The following is an 11,381-nucleotide window of genomic DNA, read 5'->3' on the forward strand; positions in this document are numbered from 1 at the left end:
AAAAAAAAAAAAAAAAAAAAAAAAAAAAAAAAAAAAAAAAAAAACAATTATGAACATAAATATTTTCAATTAAACATTAGAACTAAAAATAAATAAATTCTAAAAATAAATCCATGTAATAAAAAACAAAAATAGAAAAATGGTAAATCATTTATCTATGCATAGAGATTGGGAATAGTATTGGAGTGTAAGATGTGGATAAAGTCAAAAAAGGCAGCGACTTTGGAAATTTGGGTTTTCATAGGAAGCTGTTTCTGTCAGTTCACGTCAGAGCTGTTAAGAACAGATGTTTGGGACTATGCTCTCCAGCAAGCACATCCAATTATACACCGAGTGACAGACAAAATTATCGATAAGAACATAGCTCAATTAATTCTTACTCAAAATTGTTTACCACTTAGATTAGAATATAGTTCATGTGAAATTCTATATTGGTTGAGGAGGAGAACGAAACACTCTTTATGAGGGTATGAAAACCTTTCCGTAACAGACGGCGTTTTAAAGCCTTGAAGGCAAGGAAAAGCACAAAGAGGACAATATCTACTAGCGGTGGACATGAATCGTTACAAATGGTATTAGAGCCAGACACTGAACGATGTGCCAGCGAGAAGGCTATTCCCCGAAGGGGGTAGACACATGGCGATGTGCCAGTGAGGACGCCTGGACTCCAAAGGGAGTGGATTTGGTGGTGGTCCCATATTGATTGGAGAAAAGAACGAGTGCTATCGAGGACTCTAAGCCCTGAAGGAGGGTGGATTGTGATATCCTACATTGGTTGAGGAGGAGAATGAAACACCCTTTACAAGGGTGTGGAAACCTTTCCTTAGCAGAAACGTTTTAAAGCCGTGAGGGAAATCTCAAAGAGACAATATCTGTTAGAGGTGCTAGAGGGGGCTTGTTTTGTTACAACTTGGATGAGTCCCTAAACTATTTTATAAAGTAATTATTAAGACTCCACTTTTTTTTTTTTTTATGAGATAGATGAGTTTCAAACTAAAAAATTCATAAAAAAAAAAAAAAAAGAAGAAGAAAATTTCACATTTCTTAGGAATGTTTCATTCTTCTCTTCAACTGACGTGAGATCTCACATTTCACTTTTTTTGAGGGCCAACGTCCTCGTTGACACACCTCCCGGTGCCCTGACTCTAATACCATTTGTGACAGCCTAAACCCATCACTAACATATATTGTTCATTTTGGCCCGTTACGTATTGCTTTCAGCCTTACAGTTTTAAAACACGTCTATTAGAGAGAGGTTTCCACACCCTTATAAGAAGTGTTTTATTCCTCTCTCCAACCGACATGGGATCTCAACGATCATACGTAACGGGTCAAAGCAGACAATATCTGCTAGCAGTGTCTCAAGCTGTTACAGATTAATGTATTCATCATAAAAAAGTGTAAAATATTAATAAAAAAAGAGAGCATTAGTACCGACATGCCTAAACTATATTCGGTGACATTAACTTTTAAAATTAAAGCAAGTAAACTATATTAAGATGTTAATAATTCCGTCCACATCAACATTTAAATCTTTTGTTGAGAGATTTTGTCACATGCAACTATCCTAACACAAATTCTATGGTCTTCAACGTAACAAGCCGTCGTCCATACATGAGTGTCTTGCTTTTATCTGGAATATGAGAATAGCACAAGACTTAAGTATTTTAAGAAATACTCAGCAAGTGACCTCACTATTGGGGTCGAAAAATGCAAACACATACAAAATGATGAGACATCATTTAAAATTGTTTTCTCATTAGCAGCTTTCCATTTCAGATAAATTGGATGTGTAGTACTTCTCAACACACGACCCACACATGCGAGTATCTGCCCTCCAGACGAGTTCGCACACCCTTAGACCCCCTTAGACCTGCTGATCGAGCTAGCACTCTCTGAGATAGACATGAACCTCCCTTGATCAAGTAAGATATCATATCACCAGCTACACGATTAGAAGTTCAAATCCACCCCTCTCATCATTTATTCACATGCACTTAACTCGATTGAAAAGCAAGATATAAAAAGCTGAAATTTACGTAGATTGCGTGAAGTGCAAAACAAAAGAAGAGAAGTTAGGTGGAATGATAATAAGGACGTTAGATATTCCAATGAAACTAGCAATTGATATCCATTTTGAAATGTTCATATGTCTCTAAAAGCCCCACACAGCATTCATGATATCAAACACAACACGTTCAATATCTCTTTGTGAAGAGCTATCATTTACTCCACACCTATAAACTTAACAATTTCTTAAACTCTTTCATAGTTGTTCATGAGTGCTACCCACCTACCCTTGCTTTTATCACAAACTTTGCTTTTTAGACTATTATTGTAGCGTTTAATGGAGTGTAATGAGTTAAGTTGAATTGGGTTGAACTGATCGGGTTGAGACTCTTTTTAAATCTAACCTAATTGTTCTGGTTTTAAATTTTACAATTCAAGTTACCTTTCAAATAGTTACAAATTATTTTCGAGAGTTGTTTTTAATAAAAGTAAAACATTAGTACTTAAAACATATGTTTATATACTTGATTTCAACTCATTTCAATATGTATTTTAAAATTTTATTTTCCGAATAGTTAAAAATTATTTTTAAGAGTGGTAGGATAAGAAATAATAAAAAAGTAATTACAAAAACAAATAAAAATAAATTTAAAGAACCATTTAATGCATAAAGTTTATATTTATTTGAATCTAACACCGTCTAATCTCAATGATAGAAATGAGTTGGGTTGATCAGATTTTTGAGTTATTAAGCTTTTTAAAGGCCCCAAATTATTGTACTTTTTCGTATATCGAAAGATACCTAGTATACCGAATTTGAACATTTCAATTACGAACAACGTAAAATTAACTCCAACAACGATCATGTATGAATGTTGTATATTGTTGCGGAGAACTTCAATGTATGCTTAATGTTTGTTTAATGTTTTATGAATATGCACTATATCCTTAAATTTTCTCGGATTTGCATTATATGTTTATGAGGATAAGATAACTAAGAAAGATTTAAGATCAATCAATTCTTGTCGATATCCGCTCACTACCCATACCAATAAGGTGCATCTTTTTGGTAGCTAAATCATAAGAACTTCATAGTTAAACGTGTTTAGCTTGAATCAATTCTATCTTGGGCGATCTCCCAAAAATTTTACTAAGATGCATTTCAATGAGTTCAATTCATGTTTGAATAATTCGTGATGGTCTGAAGCATAATCTTTACTCATAAAAGCGAAAAGTAAGTAACGTGACAACATGAGTTTAAATCATGTTTGAAGGACTCGTGTTGGTCTGAGAGATAGTCTTCACTCTTATAAGTAAGAAGTAAGTAACGTGACCATATTGCAAGAATGTTGAGGCCATCAAGTGTCATCATAAAATTGCTCCAAGTAAAACACGTTTATCAATGAAGTTCCAATGGTTGAGGCACCAAAAAAGAAGTTGCACATTATTTGTAAAGATAGTGACTTTCAATTTTTTTAAGCCTTTTTAGTCATCCTATCCATAGGATCGTCGTTATTAAGATGTGGTCTCGATTTATTCATGTACCTCTCTTTTACTTAGGTGTCATACAAATTAAAGCTTAATAACAAATGTTGGTGGATCTATTGATGTTACAAATTAATTTATAAGGTTTCGAAAAATAGGATGTGACTAACCGACTATGTTTAAAACATTTGACATCACAATCCGTTTCGATGTAAAAACGTATACACAGGCACACATGTTCAATTTATTCTTAAAGGAGGGAATAGGATGGGGTACAAAAGATGTGAATAATGTGTCAAACTACAAAAACATGAGGACAAACAAAAATCTCGAGTCAACACCCGTTTTTGGCTACTGAGCTTCCAGGCACCCTCGCCTCGACCATCAACAACATGCACTTGGATAAGAGAAGGTAGAAAGAGTTGAGTATATAAATATATCCCGACCATCAACAACATGCACTTGGATAAGAGAAGGTAGAAAGAGTTGAGTATATAAATATATCCCATAATCTATTTGTAGGCTCTTATTGCATCCTTAACGAGATCAAGAGGGAGTGAAAGAAATTGTATATTGCAAAATTAAAATTCTTATGAAGAAGACGAAATTGATCAAGGACCAAACAAAGTTGATACTAGAAAGCAACATGTAGATATCATCACCGAGACCCAAGTAAGGGTTAAATTTGCAAACATGCCAGAGTCGCTCGTAGTGAAATTTTTTGAACAAAGTGAAGTTTAGGGAGAGATTTTGAGTCAATAAGTAAGAAAAAAAAAAGTTATTTGTGGAGCAATTTTACGAGAATTATTAGTTGTTATCAACTATGAAGCAAGTTTAGAAAATTTTAGTGCTTTCCCCGTAAAAATTCATCGTTGTGATATCCCACATTGGTTGGGAAGGAGAACGAAACACCCTTTGTAAGGGTGTGAAAACCTTTTAAAGCCTTGAGGGGAAGCTCGAGAAGGAAAGTCCAAAGAGGACAATATCTGCTAGCGGTGGGTTTGGACTGCTATTAAAGCCTTGGGGAGAAGCTCAAAAGGAAAAGCCCAAAGATGACAATATCTACTAGCGGTGGACTTGAACCATTACAGACGTACGTACACATTATTCACGAAAAAACAATCGCTACTAATTAACCTCTTAATTAGCAGATGTGAGACTTCTTTCCCAACAAGTTGGTAGAACGTAAAGTGAAACTTGATTGAGGATGAAAGAACATCACCTACAAGTACTCAACGAGGTTGACTTGGACCATTACAGACGACGGTTGTGTAAGTCAATATTGCATAGTTAAAAAATCTGACCATGAAACAATGCAAATCGAAATAGACAACTATAAGGAGTCGTGATGCTTGGTGCATCTATTGCAACAACGAGGTTGAGGCTTCTAGGGTTGTTGTGACGGTGAGGTTAAGGATATCAATACAACAACAAAGCAACTATTACAAAAACGATAACATTACTACCAAAATCTTGTTTCTCCAACACTAACTGATAGAAGAATGTAGTTCGATCATTCAAGTTCCAACTACAAGTACTCAAACAACGACTATTTCCTTTTTCACAAGGAAAAATTGAATACACAATTGTCTATCTCGACTCAATGAATCAAAATAGATACTCACACAAATAGAAATTAGAACAGTCACTTCACAAATACACGATCACTATAGAAACAAATGAAAAGTAATCTTAAACTAATGGTAACATTTAGGCAAATCATGTGGAGGACGAACAATTTTTTGATCACGAGCATGCCCATTCTTCACTAAGAACACCATACTCATGCCCCATACTTGGTGACGCTCAAGGTGGCAATGCATCAACCACATACCTACATGATCTCAAGTATTAACCTTTTCAATTTCCACACAAACTTAATTTAAAATAAAAAATCTTGAAAGACATACCTGGATTATTCGCCTTGAATCGAATAGCAACCCATCCATTCTTTGGAACTCCAACCGTCGTCTCCTCCGGTGGGTCAACGAGATTATACCGTTTCGTGTCGGTTTTCGGGTCGAAATTCCCAAACCCCCATCCAACAACGTAAAAGCTATAACCATGCAAATGAACCGGATGATTATCACTAGCAACCACATTGGTACCTTGCAAGACAAGCTCCACACTAGCATTATACTCCAAAACCATAACCCTAGTCCCGAACGAAGTAGACATAAGAGCTTCCGGTATAACCTCGGCCGTGTAGTTAAATTTCCTCGTTGGGTTCTTCGGGAAATCCCTCGTAAAAACTCCGGGGACTTTGTAGTAATAAGCTTGAAGCAAAGAGAGTGATGGAGCTACAAAGCTCACATTGTTAACACTTGCAGCAAACCTCTTCCCAAATGCTCCAGCACAAGGCTTTTTAGTAGAGCAATTCAATAGATTCACAGATAAAGTGAAAAGCAAACGAGTATCGATTTTCAACGGAACATCGGCTCGACGACCGTTGATCGTTAAGCTTCGGAATTGTTTCGTGAAATCCGTCGATGCTTCGGTTCGATCATATGGAGGCAATGTTGGGAAAAAATGGAATGATGGAATTGAAGATTTTGTTGAGTACTTGAGAATGGCTGTGGCTGTGGTGTTGTCAAAGCCAGCACCAAAGGCACTTGAGTATGATCTTGTGGCCATAAAATAGGTGCCTGGGGCTTGATTTGCAGTGATCAAAAGGTCCATGGATTGGCCTGGTGTGATCATTATGTAATTTGTTTTGATTTGTTTCATGTAGATTCCATCTTTCCCCACTAATGTCATCTCATGCTTTGCAATTGCGAAGAACAGATCTTCGTCCATCACTGCATTAATCATTCGTAGAAGATATGTTTTTCCACGCTCCACTGTTAATTCAAATGTTCCTGTTACATTCGAGAAACTTTGATCATGTTCGTGAGTTGAATTAGGTCAGGCTCAGACATTTTTAGACTCAATTCGATGGTTCGATTGGTAAATTTTTTCAACTCGAAGCAATTTTTATGAAATAATAAATCTAACTCAACGTAACTATAAAATTTTTTGTTTGGGTTGATTTGAGTTGTTCGGGTAATTTATTCATGTTGATGAGTTGGATTAGCTCGATTTAACATTTTTAGACCCAACCCAATTGTTCTATGGGTATTTTTTTTCAACTGAAACAACTTTTATGAAATAATGAATCAAAGCGAACCTAACTATAAATTTGGGTTGTTCGAGTCATTTATGTAAATGGCCAAGTCCACCTATCTCGACTTCTCTCAAGGCTTTAAAATACGTAAATGTTTCCACACTCTTACAAGGGTGTTTCGTTTTCTTCTCCAACCAACGTGGGACTCTCACACAATCCACCCCCTTTAGGCCCAGCATCCTTGCTAGCACTTGTTCCTTTCTCCAATCGAGGTGGGACCCTACTAAATTCACCCCCTTCACTGGTTCCTTTCTCCAATCGATGTGGGACCCTACTAAATTCACCCCCTTCGAGGCCCAACGTCCTTATTGGCACACCGCCTCATGTCTACCCCTCAAAACTTTAAAACACGTCTGCCAGTAAAAGATTTCCACACCCTTCTAACGTTGTTTCGTTCTCCTACCCACTCTCACAATTTATTTAATTTTTTTCTTAGTAAAAGTAAAATACTAATGGTCTAATTGAAATTTGTTTCTCAATTTTAATAGGTACGAAAAATTATAAAAAATAAAAAATAAAAAAAATTATATCATAAGAAATTAAAAAAATTGTAATTTAGTTTGTACCTTTTTTGGAACATGGATAAAAATATCCTGGCTGACCATTGATGGTATAGGCATCTGAAAGTATTGGTTCACCACCGCTTCTTTTTGCATTATCTGGAATTTCCATTACATCCTTCTTCCACCACTCACCTAAAAAACAAACTTAAATAATTACGCATTTACTCGAGATAAAAGATTCTAATCTCGATGACTCAGGCAAAGATAAAAAAGCAGGTAAATATCGATCTAAAACATAGTTTAAAAATGGAGACGGATAGTTTAAAAATGGAGACGGAGAATATAATCCTTGTCTCCAATCCCGTCCAGCTAACAGTATTTCTATCCCTGTCTCGGCCTGCTATAAATTTTTATTTATTTATTTTTGCAATAATAAGTTATTTTTCTCTTTTCTAATATATTTTAAAAAACACACATGCACATGCATACACACACGTACACGCACACAAAAAATGGAGATGGAGTATATTATTCTCGCCTCCGACCCAATTTAGTTAACACGGAGAAATTTCTCCCCAATCCCTCGTTCACTCTCCTATTTAGGAGGAGATTCTCTCGCTCTGTTCCTAACCGTCTCTACACGGATTAAATAAACATCTCTAACGGCTAATATGTATATACGTGACGTTCATAAACCCGACAAAAAAATAATAATAAAAAGCATGGGTAGAAAGGTAGAATAAGAATTACCAATAACAAATGGGATTTGTGCATGAGGTTTAGGGAAGGGGTAGGTGCTTGGTGGGGCTGGGTAGATAATGAGAGGGCCATGGACCGTGGCTCGAGCCCAGCCGCTATGAGCATGCCACCATATGGTTCCCTCTTCATTGGTGAGTTGAACCTTGTAAGTGAACTTCTTGCCTGGTAGGATTGGACACTGAGTTACGTATTCAGGACCATCGTACCATGGATTTCTTACTTGTTTTACACCATGCCTACATAATCGATCGTAACAGTTCACTACGATAATCTATGTCGAGAAAATAAAATATACATCGTGAAAGCTTATAATATACATTTTTGGTCTCTACGTTTCTATTAGATTTAATAAGTACCTCGTGTCAGAACTGAGAAATTCTATGGCTCGAATCTTTAGTATTCTTTTATTTATTACACGTGTCTACTATTTAAACAGGATACTGTCACTCATTCTTACTAGGAAACGGAGGGAATTAAATAGGAAAGGGATCCACCGAAAGTGCTATTCCCATTTTTTTGAAAGGAAAGAAGGATCCGAACATAATCGATGAAAGGAAGGAGTCGGAGTGAATGAAAAGGAAAAAATAAAAGATGAATTCCACTTTAAAAGAAAGACCCGTTTATGAAAATTCTTATAATATACACTTTTAGTCTCAAAGCTTCAGGATGGATATACGATTCTTAGCATTTAGTCGAGAATAGTTCTAGAGGATCCCTAGACTATTAATTAAGTAATCAGAACATGATTTAGCTGTTAATTAACTCGTTTGGTAAGCCAACCTCACCTTCCTTTAAAGTACAATAATTTGAAATTACTATATAAAAATGTTGTCTTTATGAGTGTTTATGGGTTGGTTTGGGTTAGGTTGGGTTAAGATATTTTTTTTAGATCCAACTCAATTGTTCAAGAGGTAAACTTTTTCAACCCGAACAACTCTTATTAAATAATGAACTGAACTAATCGAATCTATAAAAATTTTATTTCTTTAAACTCATGCGTGATAAATTCATAACCCGAGCTAAATCGTACGGGTTCAGTTGGTTTGATTTTCTACGTAAATAATAATAATTTTACATCAGACATGTTATCAACAACAATCCAAACAAATATTTTATTGAGAGCAAGAGAGGACTAACCAATGAAAAGTGATATTATATTTTGACTTATTAATCACTCGAACGATGATTCTATCTCCTGTTCGAGCTTCCAACGTCGGTCCTGGAAACTTCCCATTTACCGTCAATATATTCTTGGAGCTACAAAGCCGAGTGATTGGTCGTAATTTCACCTGTTCCAACACAATTCTCAATCAATATATAACCACAAAACTCCTCTTCGATATCGAGGTCAAAGTTCAAATCTCCTCCTCATATATTTATGAACAAAGGGTATTCGAATCGACGTACCACAAAACTATGACGGTGAGTTTTTGCTGCCGAAAACGGAGCGAAAACGACGAGGATGCAACAAATGAGTAGCCATGAGAGCTTGGAGGTGAAGCCAATGGAACCTATCAAACCCATAAGACGTTTTGAGAGGTAAATTGTAGCAATGAATTTGATTGTGATTGTATAGGCCCAATGTGAAACCAAGTTTTTTTTTGCTTTTAATATCCTTCAATGTTATTACTTTTTATGATATCCTATAATTAATTCCAAATTAGCTTCAAATGGTATGTAATTATATATGATTCTCATCATCATTATCAAATTTTAACGTCATCCTTCAAATTATTAACTCCTAGTAAGAAGCGTAACGGCCGATAAATATATAGAGAATCTCGTTCATCCTCGTCCTTACCCCGTTTAATATAAATATATATATATAAATAACTATTTACAGTAAAAATCGATAGAGATATATATAGTAGATAGTTATATGGGGTAAGTGATTATATATGGTAAAACTATACACAGTAGACTGAAATTATATATATATAACTATTCTCTTTCTATATATTATCGGTGGATATTTGAATTCATCAATATAAACCTTTTGAATTAGTCATTGTGTTTTTTATGTTCAATGAGCGTGTGTTGTTGTCATCTAGATCGAGTGTGTGCATTATTGTGTGATTCTAACAGGTTCGATGTGTAAAAGGTTTGATGTGTATTCAAGATTAGCTATGAGTCGAATGTACAGATAATTTTTTTAATTTCCGACACAGTTACTGCCTATAATGTTTTGTTACCTCCTACCTAAGAAGTTTCATTTATACTTGTTTTAAATAGTGTTACGATAGATGTCGAAGTAAGATTTTTAAAATTTTTAATGACTATGTTGTAATCTCAAAGTTTGAACTTTTAGGAATAATGTTAGGAATCGGGTGGTATTTTTGTTACTTCAACCTTATATATATTGAAAATTATATTGAAAATTTTGCTTTTGTTAAAAATATATATATACAAGAAAAGATTTTCCACGATAATGAAAATAAAATAGGTGGTCAGAATACGACACGTAAGGCTTCCTCATCTCTATCCTAACCTGTGACTTTGTGGATGAAAATATCGTTTTAGTTAAGTTTGTAACTATTCATGACGGTTTATGCTCAAAATTTGAATAAGAATTTGAAATCTAGATTGGGTATCTAATGGCCCAAGCATTCTTCTGTATCCCCTGCAGTATAGTTCTGTTACCTACTTGTCGCTTTTTAAGAGTGAAAACTATTACCACATACCAACCCGAGTTCTTCTAATATTATTTTTTCTCACTCACATGCATTTTAGAAAAATTCCTAGGAGGTCACCCAATATAAAAACGCTTCAAGTAAAATACGTTTAACCATGAATCTCGCATATTCGGATCCACACAGCAACCCATAAGCCCACAACCCCCAAGGTCCAAACACCCACGACCCAAAACCGACAGCCAACCCAAACCCAATACTCTCCACCAAACACTCGAATGATCTTCATTTTTACCCCATTTTTCCATTTTGGGTTTATTTCCTACATTTTTTTTTACCTTTTTGGAGTCGACTTTCGTACTTTTAAAGGCATTTGAGACGAGTATGATAACTTTTATAGGTAGACTAAGTCGATTGATGAGTTGTAATCCAATGTCGTGAACGAATAAAGGTTGATTTGGATTTCAAGGGACAAGTGTGATATCCCACATTTGTTGGGGAGCAGAACAAATCACCCTTTATAAGGGTGTGGAAACCTTTCCCTAGTAGATGCGTTTTAAAGCCTTGAAGGGAAGCCTGAATGGGAAAGTCCAAAGAGGACAATATCTGCTCCCAGTGGATCTGGGGCGTTACAAATGGTATCAGAGCCAAGCACCGGATAAGGATAATGTGTCAGCCTTCTCGCTATTCTCCAAAGGGGGTAGACACAAAGCGGTGTGCCAGTAAGAACGCTGGCCCCAAAGGGGGTGGATTTGGTGGTGGTCCAACATCGATTGGAGAAAGGAAATATTTATGAAATAACTACCGTACGATCTGCATATTATATGATTT

At 35.6% G+C, this 11,381-nt stretch overlaps 1 protein-coding gene across 1 annotated transcript; it reads right to left on the reverse strand.

The window, feature by feature from the left end:
• Positions 1–5,049: 5,049 nt before the first annotated feature.
• LOC111434523 (laccase-14) lies at positions 5,050–9,444 on the reverse strand. Its single transcript, XM_023071937.1, has 6 exons — positions 9,328–9,444; positions 9,058–9,209; positions 7,912–8,156; positions 7,225–7,353; positions 5,406–6,353; positions 5,050–5,329 (listed from the first exon to the last, which is right to left on the reverse strand). Exons 1-6 carry the CDS (start codon positions 9,442–9,444, stop codon positions 5,193–5,195), a joined length of 1,728 nt encoding a protein of 575 aa, XP_022927705.1. The 3' UTR covers positions 5,050–5,192.
• Between the last annotated feature and the right edge of the window lie 1,937 nt (positions 9,445–11,381).

This window comes from Cucurbita moschata, unplaced genomic scaffold (assembly GCF_002738365.1).
Source record: "Cucurbita moschata cultivar Rifu unplaced genomic scaffold, Cmos_1.0 Cmo_Scf00045, whole genome shotgun sequence".
Lineage (NCBI taxonomy): Eukaryota > Viridiplantae > Streptophyta > Magnoliopsida > Cucurbitales > Cucurbitaceae > Cucurbita > Cucurbita moschata.

Excerpts from the sequence above, each read along its gene's own strand:
- LOC111434523 (XM_023071937.1), bottom strand. The coding sequence starts at position 9,444 with ATGGGTTTGATAGGTTCCATTGGCTTCACCTCCAAGCTCTCATGGCTA. Across the intron at positions 7,354-7,911 it reads ACAAATCCCATTTGTTATTG|GTGAGTGGTGGAAGAAGGAT; the intron begins GTAATTCTTATT and ends TTTGTTTTTTAG. Across the intron at positions 5,330-5,405 it reads ATTCAAGGCGAATAATCCAG|GTATGTGGTTGATGCATTGC; the intron begins GTATGTCTTTCA and ends GAGATCATGTAG.